The 15,806-nt window shown below is 38.7% G+C and overlaps 2 protein-coding genes across 8 annotated transcripts in view; both read right to left on the reverse strand.

Annotated features, from left to right (window-relative positions):
* hoxc13a (homeobox C13a) overlaps window positions 1-3,081 on the reverse strand; it is a 4,591-nt gene extending 1,510 nt beyond the window's left edge. For both annotated transcript variants that reach the window (XM_046055535.1, XM_046055534.1), the window contains exon 1: window positions 2,075-3,081. In XM_046055535.1, the coding sequence (XP_045911491.1) occupies window positions 2,075-2,738 (664 nt within the window). In that variant the 5' untranslated portion in view covers window positions 2,739-3,081. The remainder of the gene's footprint in view (window positions 1-2,074) is intronic.
* Window positions 1-15,806, reverse strand: part of hoxc11a (homeobox C11a) — a 93,872-nt gene that overhangs the window by 34,777 nt on the left and 43,289 nt on the right. Inside the window, exon 6 of one of the 6 annotated variants that reach the window (XR_006825903.1) lies at window positions 14,074-15,684. The exons of the other annotated variants lie outside the window; for them this stretch is intronic. The gene's annotated coding sequence lies outside the window, so the exon portion shown is untranslated. Of the gene's footprint in view, window positions 1-14,073; window positions 15,685-15,806 lie in introns of those variants that run through there. 6 annotated transcript variants of the gene reach the window in all.

Here is a 15,806-nt window from a genome sequence, read left to right on the forward strand (position 1 = left end):
GGGGGGGGGCTGAAGGGGTGGAGGGGCACACAAGAGAAATTGTGTTGATCTCAGGTGTACTGCACCTGACGCATAGGAAGGAAATTATAAAATCCTTTGAGTTAACTCATGTTAAATTTACTCCGTTTGTGTTGCACAGTGATAGGTCATCCTTTGTTTCTGTAAATGAACAAACACTATCCAGTTACTGCCACTACAATTTTACATTGTTTCTAATGGCCAGCGGTCAATGTTGTTCCTTAGGTTGCATGTGAATAGGCTACTTAATCTGCGGGTTCACAATCTACTCATCCACACAACAAACCGTGTTAATGGATAAATCTCTCGTAGAGATGTGGTGTAAGACTGTGTTAAGTATAAACTACAATAAGTCTCAGTGTGGGTGCAATAGCAGTTAGAAAATAGAAATCACAATCTGGCAACAAGACTGATAACTGAAAACTCAGTTTTGGACAGTTATAAAGTTACACGTGTTACACGTAATTTGAGTAAAAGTTTACCATTTATAAACACTTCTCTAATTTCCCCTAGAAATTAGACATTTTTTTCCACAATGTTGTTTCAAAATCTTTTTAAAAGCACCAACACCTTTTGGCGGTGGGTACATTATTTGTTAAAGCAAGCAAAATTCTGGGTTTACACCATCTTGCCAAGACTGGAGATGAGCGCGAGACAGCCAATGAGAAACATGACAGGACAAGTATGGCAATACCTTGAGAAATAGTGGCAAGCTGTGAGACATGAAGCTTTTTACCCCCAGTGTAATTTTACAGTCAGGAGTTGTGGATATTTATCCACAGTTCATGTACATATATGATTATGGTAGATCATAATTTAGGCCAGTGGATATTCAAACAATATACTCATGATATCCATTATAATTATATTTTAAATACTCTGTTATGCTAAATTGAGGATGACAGAGTGGCGTTCACTGTTGTGTTTTTATTTTAAAAGCAAAATAGTTTTGTGTCTGTGTGAGTCAGCTTGTGTGTATGTGTGCATATGTCTGAGGGGAGACAGAAAGACATGGACAGCGCGCGCTTGTGTTTTTGTGGGTGTGCGCACGCGCATTTGACGGCGTGCCCGTGCCTGCGTGGCTTGCTCTTGTGCATTTAAAATATAAAAAGGGGGGCAAATGTGTAGGAAGTTCAGCCGAGGTTTGAGAACATCCTATCTGAGATTAAAATAGGCTACCTCCAGATTTCACATAGATAATAAACCCATGTGGTAAAGGAAGCAGTCTAGTAAACACTCTGTAAACTGCATACTGTTCGGCCCCAGTGTGCATTATCAGATATCATGCATGTTGTATGACAGTGTGTAAAGGAGAGCCTGAATTACAATGTGAACTGATTGTCGGTTGAGAACCATTTGCATAACATGGTGCTGAGGTCTATATGCACACTAAATGTTATGCCTCCTGATATATGCAATAGACAGTGGGCGCATCGCAGGGCGTTGAGATTTATTGCCACAATCCAAACACAGTAGGCTAGCTTAGTCACTATATTGTCAAACAGGGTGCAAAGGTATGCACTGGTGTTCCTTTTTATTCTACGTGACTGAAACTCACTTATATTCACCGTATGACTTAAAAGGAAAAAAACTGCAACCTGACGAAAGGAAATGCCCCGCTTCTGAATGTATATTAAACATTAAAAAGGGGGCATGCAGACTGAAAAGCTCTTTGAACTCACATTTCTGACAAGTGTGTCATTTATACGCACACTTCTAAGAAAATGCATGATGATTTGTTTCATGTCAAACTGAAGAACAGCACTGCCTGTACTCGAGTCCATAAAGGACATATGGGGCTTGACAGTTGCATGTTTATTCAGCACATTTAGAGTTTCAGTCGACTTCTTTGTAAGTTGATATTGGCACTCTAACACAATAAAATTCATAGACTAAGCAATAACATCTCAGCAGAGTAAAAATATCTGACTACATTTAAATAGCTTTCTTAATGTGGTGACACAGACATTAAAATCCTACAAGCCGCTGGACTAACATATGAATTCCAGCCTGCTTGAGATAACTTTAAATAGAAATTGAAACAGTTGTTACATACCTGGAAAAGGTGATTTCCACAGATGAGTTGACTGCGTTTGTTCTTTGGAGCAGTACACCTGCCCATCCCAGCCATTGGAGAGAGCCCAGTGCTGGTAGCCCTCCATAGGGATCAAGGCGTCGTGCCGTGGTTCAGGATGGGCACTGATACTGGGCACCACCGATACGTCGAGATATCCGGGAACAGCCTGATATGAGCTGGCGAAACTCGGGTAGAAGGCAAACTCTTTCGCCCTGGTAGACAGTTCTTCCGTGGGCAGCGCTGTGCTGGGCTCGGCATATTTCTCTGCGGGATGGTACGAGCAGGGCTTCTGCTGCAAGTTCACGTTGTGCGAATGAGATAACCTACAGCCGTAATATGGGTTTCCAAAGGGATAACCGTAGCTCAAAGATGCACTGGATGATGTTTGAGGAGCGGGACACTGCCGGCCGGTGTCTGGGGAGGATATATCCGAGTAGACGGAGCCCTGGTGGGTCGCTATGGTGCCAGAATGTCGTCCCAGCGCGGGGTGCGACATCAGGTCCCTGCAGTGGGTCGCAGGGCAATTACCGCTCAGTCCCTCCATTGTTTGGCTTTTATTCTGGTTGTTTTCATTCGGGCTTTTTTCATAAACGTACATCAAGGTGTCCGCCCAGCGTGGATGCAGAACCAGCGAAGTCGTCATATCAGGGGTTGCCGATGCTTTTTAAAAGTCGACTACTCCAAGACGGACACCTCATTTCCAACTACATTTTACACCGAGCGCATGCGCACACGAGCCCCTCGTGTGTCCACTTCATTAAGAATCTGGCACGTGATACGCTAACAAGTCCTACGAGATTGGGCTTGTGAGTTGGGGCAGAGCAGCCCTTTAAAGACCCACTGCCTCACATGTCACAGTTTTTTCCTGCAGAATATGGAGTCATATCATTGGCTTAAATCACCTAGACCCACACCCTTAAAGGGGAGTTTGGATACTTTCAAGACTGGGGGCAAACGAAAACAACCTGTGAAATTTGGCCGACTACGAGGACTGCCAGATAATATAACAGCCCATGATACATGTCACAGTTGGAGCCTACATGGAAAATAAAACATTTATATTTCTAACTAAATCTCTATCTAATCGAATCTTTCAACTTGCTTCCTGACGCACTGGTTCGCAAACTTCGCGCACCAGGTTTACTTGCTGGAAGCGATGTGTTCTGGCTGAGGTTTAGTTTGATTATTAAATGTTATAATAAACAGAAATGATTTAATCTGGAATCCCTGCTTTGTGCTCAATGCAATGTATCTCATGTAAAAGCATATTAAGCATTAAGAAATACACAGCTGTCAAAGCAAATATCTCTGTAACCGTCCAGTCTGATCAAGACTCCTTATTTGAAGGACGCATTTCCTTTAAACCCGTGTATAACTGCCACCGGGTCACCTATTAACATGCTGAGATGAGATTCTGTGACCAAACCTAGATGTGGAGTATTACTGTTCCAACAAGGCATAAATATTATGTGTAGCCTAATGTTGCATTTCAGAGGTTGATATTGTGAAGCCTATATAGATATATATAATATTCTAACTTTTTTATTTTTTATTTTTTTTAATCAGTCAGCTAAAAACAGATCAGTAGGTCTATCTGTATGTGTGCGTGTTTGGTCGTGCGTTGTGTGTGTGAGATGCAGATCTAGGAGTTTTAGTAGCCGGTTAGTAAAGTTAAATGTGTTGAAGGAGGGTTGCACCTCAACAGTAACAGCCACAGGACGAGGTGAAAGCTATTCCAGGTAAGATGCCATTATTGCAAATTACATTTCAGTAGAAATTACATTACAGTAATTACAATCAATGATATCCTCCTTTAGTTTATACACACGTATTTCTGCAATATGTTTTGGCAAAGATATTTTCCGTCGTAATTTTCTCGGTAAGGCCCAAAAGCTTTTTCAGCGATAAAGTGACCATTAAAAATTACCATTCAACGAATTTATGTTTTGTGTCAGTTTTACCAGACTATTCATTTATTCCACACAAATGGACGCTGACTGTTCCAGGCGGAAATAAGAACAAGGGGCTGCTTTCAGCTGGACTGTGTGTAGGCTACAGACCTTATTTAATTAGACACCATGGTAGAATTGCGGACGTTTTCCCTCAGGACCCGCCACTATTTTACACGCGTCCTACTTCAGATATATGGAGAGCCCACTGGCTAAAGCTCTGTTCAAAATCCAAAATGCCTTTAGTTCATCTCGTCAACAGGCCCTTTAATCACCACAGTTGCGGAAGTCCTCCATTTCACTCCTATGCAACACTTTCTTTGAAAATACTTCAGTTCAGATTTGAAACTTGACTGGACTTTTGAGTTTGAAATATTACTGATAGCCCACAAAGTATCCATAAAAGTGGCTTGTGATGCCTATCCCATGAGTCACACATAAAGCAAGCTACAAGCTGCCCTACAAGGGTGCCTAGTTTTATCAACATTTTTGCAGTGCTGAGTTACCTTGGGAATAATCAGGCCACCGTTGTGTGTTTGTTTACTAAGGAAGCTAGACCCCTGTCCTTCCTCGGACAGAGACCAAAGTTCTTTTGTCTCAAGGAAATTACAACTACGAAGGGCTCATCCAAACAGCAGCTGCACGGAAGTCCAAGGTCAAGGTAAAAAAACGCAGACAAACAGGGTCGTAATCAGAGTCTAGACAGACAAGAATGAACTTCACACTAGAGTATGCATGCAAACTAGCTGTTATTTAGACACCCTTAGTCTAAAATGTTTGCTGTGTGTGAAGAGGGAGAGAAGTCCAAATAGTCCCTTGCGTCTTTATTTAAAGAATCAGGAATTTGACAGTTTTTGCGTTGCAGGAAACAGACTCCTTCCAAACTAACATATTTTCCATGAAAGCTCAGACTTAAGGAGATGAAGCCTTTTTTCTCTCTCCCTCTTTTTTTGCTATGTATGAATGATGGTGTGTTATTATGATTTTGGTGTATTTTGTTTTCACTCAGCCTAACCTCCACATTATCTTCAAATGTGTGTAGGCTGTGGTAATAGATTCGTCCTGACGATACACGGATAGCGTTGGTAAAATAAGCAACAAAGTCTCAGAGATAATAGCTGAATTAGTTAAAATCTAGAAAAATCCAATGATTTAATTAAGTTACACTTTAAGCTGCACTAACCACCAATCTGTGGTTTTCTCCTAAACTGACACTGACAATATGGATTTCGTAATATTCTCATTGGTGTTTAAGCAAAAAGAAAAATAGCAACACAAAGTATTAACATAGGAATAACAAGATAATTCACAAATAAAGCATTCTCTTTTTTAACTTTTGCACAAACTAATACAATTATACAGTTATTGTGGGAGCATATAAATGATTAGCTAATATTAAATATTTAAGCTCTGGCGCATTTCCACTATTGCGCAAGGCCCTGAGACATCGGCAGTCCAGTCTTAAACCACATGTATGCCAGCCACGATGCTTAAGCCAGTATCTAATACACGACCTGTAAAAACTTATTAATGAATTCTAAGAGGATTTCAAACATTAATTTTTTAAGTTGTGTTTTTGTTAGATGTCATGAACAGCAGACAGGCTGTAGATGCACAGGTGAATTTTTAGGATGACAATGGGCATTTTCAAGGCTTATGTTCAAGTTTGACACTGCATTATTGTTTTATATTTAATGTTACCACCCAAACTATCAATGTGGTAACTTGAAATAAATAATTTTGCCACCAATATACACTATTTAAGCCAGCTAATCGATATGAAAGCAGATATTTTCTTACCCATAATCCAGCCTAAGCTTAGTTTATGCGGGAGAGATGCTTTTGGGTGTTGCCTGTGTGTCTACATTTGTAAATCTCAAATTAGGTCAAGAAGAGCTAACTGAAATGGAAATAATTAGCTGATTCATATTTGTATTTAGTCACAGTAGATGGTATAACAATTCTTACAACTGGACCAGTAATATATGCAAAAGTAAAAACTAATGATCAATAACAGTCGTGTGGCTATCTCTATAATTTAACCACATTAAATTGCAATACTGCAATTTATAAATAAGTAAAATGCTAAAACTATAACTATGTGGCGCCACTGAAACAACGAATTTGTCACCACAGAAAAGCTTTTACATTATTAGAATATAAAACCTGCTGCTGTTTCAGTTTTAGTGCATATTAAGTGTTTTAAACTACAAGGTGGTGGCTGGTCATTAGTACTCTGCACACAGTTTGTGGTGGAACTTCAGAGCTATAATATTTTTCTTAAAAAGCGTCAAACAATCTGCCAGGATGATTGAAACCTTTTTTTTCCGCTGTAGTTTCATTTATTTCAGGAACTATTAACTGAAACCACTATCAATTTCTTGACAACCAGCCATGATGTGTTGCTGTAAATATCTTGACAACCAGACATCACGTCCTTCCAGACAGGCCTCGTCAGGCGGAGAGAGTGTCCGTCTGATGCGGAGGTTTGTGGGGGGAGGGGAGCGCATCCATGCCCATACAAATGCTGCCTACCTGCGGCTTCCTCTCACAGGAACCGACTGCATGTGCACGACTGAGCCAATGGGGCTTATGTAAGCAGAATATGCCCTTATATACACACACACAGAGTACATGTGCAGCATATGCTGTTTTGATGCTGCAGTAGTACAATGCTGTAGTATACTAATCTATAATCCCACTTATGTCAAAACCGAATATCTCTCTCTATTCAAATAATAATGACACAGCAACCAAAAAGCTCCAATGGACACAAATGAAATTATCACATTTGATAGTTTAGTTTGCCTTGCTTTAGGGAAAACCTATTGGCCACATTTTTGCAGTAGGCTACAGTTTGTCGACTAAAATTACATTGTGAGAACTCCGTGTCTCTTTTATATAGCCTATGTATCCATAGGTTAAATTCTGATAAAATCCCAATTAAAAATCAATATTATTACTTCGCAAACATTAGCTCACCAGTCTTGAGAGTGATGCAAATCCATGGGCATAAAAACGTCTTTGAAGAGGCGATGTTGCGATCCAAGAATGTGTTGACAGCTTGCAGGTATAGAGTCTGCGCCATGCATGCTGAAATCAGGTTGCGTTATGTTTACGAGTTCCACTTCCAGCTTCAGACTTAGCTTTGAGATCAAACCATTTTTTTTTTTTTTTTTTTAGAATCAAAGTAAACCAAGTGATACTTTAAATGAAAAGTGGACTATGTAAACCAAAATAATCACACAGATTCGCACACCACGACAGCATAAAGGCCAATGGTCCTCGTGCAATTTTAAAATGAGGATTTTAGTAAATAAAGATGTCAGATGGAATAAACTTTGTACCCATTACCTGTCTGAACTAATTGAATGGACAAAAAATCTGACTGTAGTCCATACTTAAATCTCATAGTAAATCAAGACTGATGTTCATTTGGAAGTTGCGCGTGAGAGTCACAAGCTCCTGGTCCGGCGTGTTACATGCACTTTCCTCTGAAAGGTGCTGAATTTTCGCTTCCTTTACTAATTTATATTGCTTTATGTTGCCAGTGTGCATATCCATTGATGTGTGTGTGTGTGTGTGTGTGTGTGTGTGTGTGTGTTGGGGCTGTTGTTCTACAGGCAGGAGAGCAGAACAGTCCACTGTCATGAAAACATTCCTACAAAACTAAAACAGCATCTCTATCTGCTATTTTCCCGTTCGGGCTGGCTTTAATTTACGATAGAAAATGTTCATAATCGTAAAAGCCAAGACCACTGGACGTCTACGCCAACAGTCAGGGCACAGGAAGGCATGTGATTTTGTCAAGAAAATGCTAACCCGTGGTCTAAAATACATAACTAGGGCAGTGCATTGCGTGATGAACAGAATTAAATGGCTAAACAATACGTTGAGAGGGACATTTAAACACAACCGTTAACATGCGTAAACAGATTAAATAGAATGAGAATAGATTGAATGGAGTAGTTTGTTTCTTATTTCATCATGCACCAAGATTCACAAAATCCTAGTTGTAGCGTTTCTCATATGCATATGCATGAGCACATTTGAAAACCCAGGTCATTTGTGACTTCAATCGGACATAAACTACCTTCAAGTCTTCAAAAAAATAAATCCATTACAAAACTTTACGCTGGTGTCATTGGTAGGAAGCCATGTTTGCCAAGCAAACCGTAATTAGCTTAAGTATTCGTGAAACGACATACAGTGAATAGAGGACACAAAAGTGTCGAGTTTAGGCCATACAGCATACAGAGGTGTGGGAGGGAGGAACCCCCTTTAGACTCACTTTACCCACAACACTATTTAGATATGTGAGACAAGCTCTTCTTAATCTTTACGGAATTAACGGATGTACATTACAGATTCTCTATGAAAGACGAGGCTTTAAAATAATTAATCAGGGCTTCTCTGACCCTCAGTAGCATTTTTTGTTCATGCTGGTGGATGGTTTCTTTATGATAATCACCAAGAGGTAAATCCGTTGTTTATTACAATGATAATACACAGTCGCCTATGGATGGTATTAAGCTGCTGAAAAGCCTTGCATGAAAAAGTGTCTACACTACAGTTTAGACCTAATTTACCTCGGATTTGACTCGTCTAACATCATCCGGAGCAGGTAGACTAGGAGAGGATGGCAGTGGGCTAACCGCAAAATAAAGCGGGCCAGGCGGGGCCACACCCTAAGTACAGAGAGCAGGCTGGCAGACCACCGCTACTGCCAGGCCAAAGTGGATTTACAAAATACAACACAGGCTTTACAGTCTCTTTATTTAGTGTAGCCAACTTATATTGTTATGAAGATGTCAGTGGTTCATTACTCAATGCTGTCTGAAAGATTTTGACCAAAACTGAGAGTTAGGTTTCGGTATTGTTGAGCGTCATTTATTCAATAGGCTGCAAAGTGTAGTTTCACAATTCCAAGAAAAATCCGCAAAGTGAAATTAAATTAGTCAGTAGAAAAGCAACGCCAGTGTGTAGACACATTTAAGCCTCAATCATTTGCGCTTCATCGTACAATTTAGAAAACTGGCTACATATAGCCTAAGCATGATCACATAAATAGATACAAACATCTGGGTATTTTCATACTGCTAGTAATTACAATTTCTACACAGCGAAAGTATTCAGCGTTAGACAATAAAAGTATATTTATGTATCCTAACATCATGGACAAAGCAGGAAATGCGCGGCGCCATGCGACAATAAGCATCTGTCAACGCAAGGTCACCAAATGCGCGCGGTTAATATATACAAAATGCTTTTTTATTCAACTTGTCGACAGAAGGTAGTTTAAGATATATTTTCTTGGATTATACCAACACGATATCAAGTCAGGTCTCGTCTGAAATGTGGACATAAGGCTGTTCCTGCTTTATATCTTAATGTGGGTTATATACAAATTGGCTCTTTTGAAATGTGCTCAACGACGTAGTTCATCTCGGTCTACAAACACACGCAGGAGCAAAAGTGTTCATCTTCCTGCTGCCGTCCAGAGAGTACACCGGCGAGAAAAGTAGACCAAATAAACCCACAGTTGGACGCGTCTCGTCGGAAGTCCAAGTTCAAGTTAAGAGAGGCGGTCGCTCCATCCAACCCGACAGCAAAACAAAAGACACACACGTTCATCATTAATCATCTCACTTATTCTCTCAAACAATAAAGGGCTTTCAACTTTTTGTGCATATTTCACACTAAATGTAGGCTAGCCCAAAGAGATCAATCATGTGTACAGGCGCTTTTAAAAAAAGCTTTATGCTCCGATGTGTTGAACTGTAAGTGATGAGGATTTCCTTCTGAAAATAGAAAGTTCTTTAAGGCGCAACATACTTTAAGTGTGATTATCAGAAGTGAACTGTTCAAACCGGGCCAAGTTTGCCTACTTTACAATCGGCAGCTTTGAGCACACGGTGTTGCTTCTGCAGCGCCGTGGGAAACTGAATCTATTGGAAATGGGAATCTGTATCAAAATAATCTTCTTCAAGAGTATCTTCCTAAGTCTTCAGGCCTGGTTTATAGGCCAATATTTCCACGCCACTTATATTCATTCTAATGTGCATTACAGTTTGTAACACCATGCAGCTTTCAAAATGTTCACATACAGAACATATGTCAAAATGTTCCGTCGACACACGCTGTGAATGTTTGAGAGCTTAACACGCCACTATGTCCTCGACTGAGAAAATCTTATACTATACTGTTAAAGACTGTTTTTGTACGCAAGCAACGTTCTGAGTAGGCTATAAGAAAGTTTTAATGTTGCCTGAAATGTGGTAGTGTGCAAACCTGCCCAATTCTATTCCGCACAACTCCTTGTTTATAATAGTTTAAAGTAAAATAACACATTTTACATTTCGTTCCTCAAGTCACATTACAGACGTATCTAAAATATCCTAATTCCTACCCCCTTGCATTCAGGATGTAGACGATATTTCTACATGTACGTCATCACAAACCGTATGGAATAAACTGTAATATAATTTATATCACTTTCTTGACACTATCATTAATAGTAGGCTAAAACATGATTATATTTTGCAGTACAGAATGATAAAACATCAAGTCAACTATACTATAGGCAAATGGTTTATTTATACAGCCCACGATGTGAAGCCCACTTTGCTTTAAAGACACCAAATAAAAATCCCGGAAATTTACAGTAAGCTATGTGAAGGACAACTTCCTCATCCAGCATGCAGCAGGCCAACAGTGACTCTATGAAGAGCCTAAAGTCAACATGCGCTCTCGGTTTGAAAGAGCTGCGGGCTGGAAAATGATGTCTGCACCTGCTTGTCGGGCTTGTTGATGGAGGAAATCCTTAAGTAAAAGGGTGCACAGGAAGCCACACTCTGAATCTTATCACCAAGGCAAAAGTAAAAAGGATTGACCCAAACTGTTTATGTAGAGCTTATGTGAGAAGCCTCCAGGACACAGTCTGCTGCTGAGACCATGGCCACGTAGCTAAAAGCATATTCATCATAAAAATGTGTTAAGCATTTGGCAATGCAACCAAATAGGATTTAAGTCACGTGCATTACTGATTTATAATATAAGAAGTGAATCTTAATCTTATCTACCAGAAGATTTTGGCTACGGAAACTTGCTGTGGGCTACTTGTGCCAGCAAAGTAGCCTTTAGGATATTTAGAGGTGGCATTTAAACAAATGCAATTCTGCGGCATTGGGACTTCAATTCATTTCAAATTAGCTTTATTGGCATGAATGTACAACAACAATATTGCCAAAGACTTTACCTTCTCATTTTGAAAACTGACGGCGAAACCACTAAAAGCAAATCTGGATTCTGTCAGTTTAAATTTGACTTCACAAAGGACAAGTCGACCAAAAACATCAGTTAGTGCGTTTCAGTTCTTTGTGAAGGTTACTTTATCGTCAAATTTGGCGATAGCTGCTCAAATCAACAGTCGTTCTGTATGTGTAGTTAAGTTGGTTTAGGCCTAATTTGCCTCGTTTGCCTATCAATCCATCTAAAAAGGAGAGAGAAATCAAGAGCAGGGTGAGTTGTGGTTCACCGTTACACTCGCCCAGGCAGCAGGCGACACTAGAAACTCCACCGTAATCCCACTTTTGTTCTCCAGTCTATATGGATTTGAGTGAGTACATATTACACCTGATAAGAAATTGCTTGAAATAGCTCCAGAGAAGTGTTGACGGGTAGGCCTACAACGTAATCTTGCAGTGAGCCTACCTGCAATCAAACACATGTGGTACTTACGCAACTACTGGCCCTTCAGCCTGTAGCTTCATGTCACATGCGCTAAAATCAAGAAATTAAGCTATTTTGCATTCATGCATGTAAAAACCTTTGCCAACTGCGGTCGTCATGTCAACCAATTAACTGTGTTGTGTTAATTTCACCTGACGAATGTGTAATGTGTGTGCTAAACATGAAATGTGATCACATTTACTGAGGAAGAGAGAATAAAGCAAATAATCCTATAGGCCTACATTTTAAAACCCAGATTGGAAAGTCTTTAAAGCGCTGAGACTCCTCGTGATAAAAAATAAATATTAATTTAAATGTGTGCAAAGAGTCCTCATTTGTGAGAGATTGTTTCTTGTTTGTGGACTTAAAAGTCGTAAACTGACATCCTCTCCTGCGCGGGTATAAGGCATTTCACTATTTACCAGGCGATAAGCTGGTTTGTAAGCTTTTTTCTTAAAAAAGCAAAAAATTGTTCGAGAGCAAACATCAAGTCTCCATTTTTGGATCATGTGCCCATATGTTTCACTTAAAAAAAACTTCCTCCAGGTCACTAGAATTTTCTGCGTCAGAAAACAAAGTGAAAGGCACACTGACTAAAGGTTGAGTCAAATTAAAGACAGAAAGAGACAACCAAAGTGGAATTACGGTGGAGTTTGTATTGTCGCCTGCTGCCTGGGCGAGTGTAACGGTGAATCACAGCTCACCCTGCTCTCATTTTCTCTCTCCTTTTTTTAAAGATGAATTGATAGGCAAACGAGGCAAATTCACGGACCAAAATGAGGGCAGGTTCAGTTGTACCAGTGAAGTGCACACATTATAAAGATGAGCAAGACGAAGTTCAAGTTCAAAGTCACTGTGCTCAGACAGACATGGGTGTGCTTAAGAGAGGACACCCCTACCTCTCTCACCTGGCTCGTAAAGCAAAATAGCAGTTGTTTGCATTAATCCGATCCAACTGAAATTGAAAGACTACCATTGTATCTGCCAGCAAAATTAAAAAAAAAATAATTGCAAATAATCGTATCAACCTCTCAGAGGATTCAAATTGACGAATTGCCATGCATTTATCTTTTTTATGTAGACCTGGACCTGCTTTAATCTTATCTGTAAATAACAGTATGTTAAAGGACTTGGCTATAGACAGATCATGTTCTTTATCAGTACTGCACTACACTGCGTATCTTAATGAAAAGGTCTCAATTACATCAGAGATTCAGGCTGGACTTGAAATGAAGGAACAAAACAGCAATTACAATTGTAATCTGATTCAAATTTCATTATTTTTTCTTTCTATGTATTGGTCTTACAGACGAACCCCAACATGTGTTTTGTTGTCACGCGTTGCTTACCGGCAGAAATGGGTGTGAAAATGGGTCTACTATCCTGTGAATTATTACAAATTAATTACATCCCTATTCATATTCAAATTAATATTCAAATATTACGTCATTAAAAACACGTGCATAAATGCAAGAAAGACAATTCAGTTTGAAGCATAAATACATAAAAACAAAATAAAATATTTCCAAACTCTGCATCCAGGGCCCGGCTGTTTTGTATTTTGTTGTTTATAGTGGTGATTTTTAAAATCCTGTGTTTTTCTCTGAATTATTCTATAAACAACACCTAAAACCAAAAAAATGTAAGACATTTCAGCACTTTTATTCACATATTCGAAGGAGTAATAGGGCGATGAAAAACCACATTCTCTCACTTTTTCTTCCTGCGTGGGATTTTATGGAGAAGCCAACAAAACTCCAAAACTTCGGGCCCTGAATTATGCTACCGCATCACTAGAAAAGTGCATCGGCACTTCAGAGCTTAAATTAATTTTCTATTTAATTGCATAATTAATGCTTGAAGAGGCTGTAAAATAATCCGCATCGGTAAGATATTAAATGCGTGAGAGGGTTTTACATGTAGTTATATGGCAGTAATTTCGAGACTAAGATACAGGGTACAAATTAATGTGCGACATCAGGCCATCTGATTGCTTTTAACCTGTTGACTAATAATGTATAGAACAACAGAAAATAACAAACATCCGTTTCTAATCCAAATAAGTTCAGATGTATTCTGGTAAGTGAGACAGAAATATGAAGGAAACATTCAAATAGGATAGTCTGAAAAAGCTTTATTTCTAGTGGCATAATACAAATCAAAAAGTTATTTATAAGATTAATATTCATCTTTCAATCCCCTCAATATATTTACATTAGATACCATAATCCAGAAAAGGTGCTGGCATTAATAAAGAATGAATGATAACAATGTTCACTGTTTTGAGTGGCTGAAACAATTAGTGTGTTGTGGGGTGGGTTTTCATTGTTTGTAACCACAATTTTCTATATCACAACAAACCATGTTTTATTTGATTCACAGCCTTTTTGGTAAGTTATTTCCTATGGACTGCACCATATGAGCAAAAACTGGTTAGATGTGTGCAGATCAAACCGTAATCTAATGTGTTTGTATTTCTGCAGGAAACAAAATATCTACTGTTACTAAGAGCAGCTGCAACATGTGAGCAAAGGAATCTCTATTTAGGATATGAATCAAAGTACTTACAATTTAAATATTCAACTGACAATGTGAACACAGCCAGACATTGTAAAGACAGAGTAAATACACAACCTTAAGCCAGCCACCTTAAACCTCAATGGTTTAACTCTCGCATTTAAATGGTTCTCTTAAAGCCTGCTCTGACTATTGTGGAATCCTGGAAATATCCTGAAGTAGAAATATTTGTTCATGACCTTGCTTAAGGTCAGAATAAACACAAAAAGACCATTTAGCTTGGCTGAATTTGTCCAAGAATCTGTGGAAGTCCGTTCCAAGAGTCGGTGTAGATGTACAGTATACAAGTAATTCAATGTTTAGCCATCCAACCTCACAGTATAAACTGCAATTAAATAAGGTTTCCTAAAACTACAGATTAAATTGACTGCGAGGCACTAGCTCTTAAAGCGGAGAAATTGATCGGGTGGGCAGTTTTAAGGTGGAGCCAGATGTGACCCGCAGGCAGCTAAATGAGCATCAATGTTTTAAATTAATTAGGATCTGCTGCAGTACAATGCAATGCTTTACTACAGTGAAGGCATAACTATTTTATTTACACTTGAAACCGTATTTACTAGAAACTTAATTTTGTAGAAGTTGACTCAAGAACTTTGTCGAATGTACATGAAAAACCAGCCAAGCCCCAGTGTCCTTTCTGCATTTTGTAAGTTGTATATTTTTTATTATTTTATAGTGAGTTTTTCACCAAATTGCAGGAGTTATATACTGAAGAGTGGCAGTATTTTTTTTTACTTCTTTTTACAAATCCAATGTCATCATTTGGTAATTAAAGTGGTCAAACTTTAATAATAGCCATAACATTTTATCTTTTTATAAATTTTCAATTATACACATATGCTGATTCATATAAAAAAAGTGACATACAATAAACTATACTGTAAAATCTACTGTAATGTAAGTAATCTCTGCATATGTTTCTCATTAAAGTAATCATCATCCTGTTTTGCATTTGGTGTGTGTATTATTTCATGTCCACCAGCAATGCAGGATGACAACAAACAATATTACCCAGGATTCAGTTCATTTGTGTGCATATTTCATTCTGCTTCCATAAAAAGAAAATACAATTTTGTGTCGCAGATCTAATGTCTGTACTTTATTTGTATCTGCAACTTCTTAAAAGTGTAACCACAAAATATAAGGAGACAAATAATAGGAGTCATACAAATGTTAAAAATACAGTCTGATATCCTTACACTGGACTGCAGTGTCTATAAAAAAATAAATAACTGTGCCTGCAGCTTCACCATCTAAACACTCATCAACACCATAATCAGTTAGGATGAAATGGCTGAACTGACCTTTCAAAATGTCTTCATAAGCTTAGAGCTGAAATTACCAAGCAACACACAAGCAATCAGCATACAGAGAGTGTTTGTTTAGATTTTTACAACTTGCTCCTCTCCTGGGTATAATTACCACAAGAGAGAAGCTTTTCCAAAATTGGATAT

Source organism: Micropterus dolomieu, linkage group LG08, assembly GCF_021292245.1.
Source record: "Micropterus dolomieu isolate WLL.071019.BEF.003 ecotype Adirondacks linkage group LG08, ASM2129224v1, whole genome shotgun sequence".
NCBI classification, from domain to species: Eukaryota; Metazoa; Chordata; class Actinopteri; order Centrarchiformes; family Centrarchidae; genus Micropterus; species Micropterus dolomieu.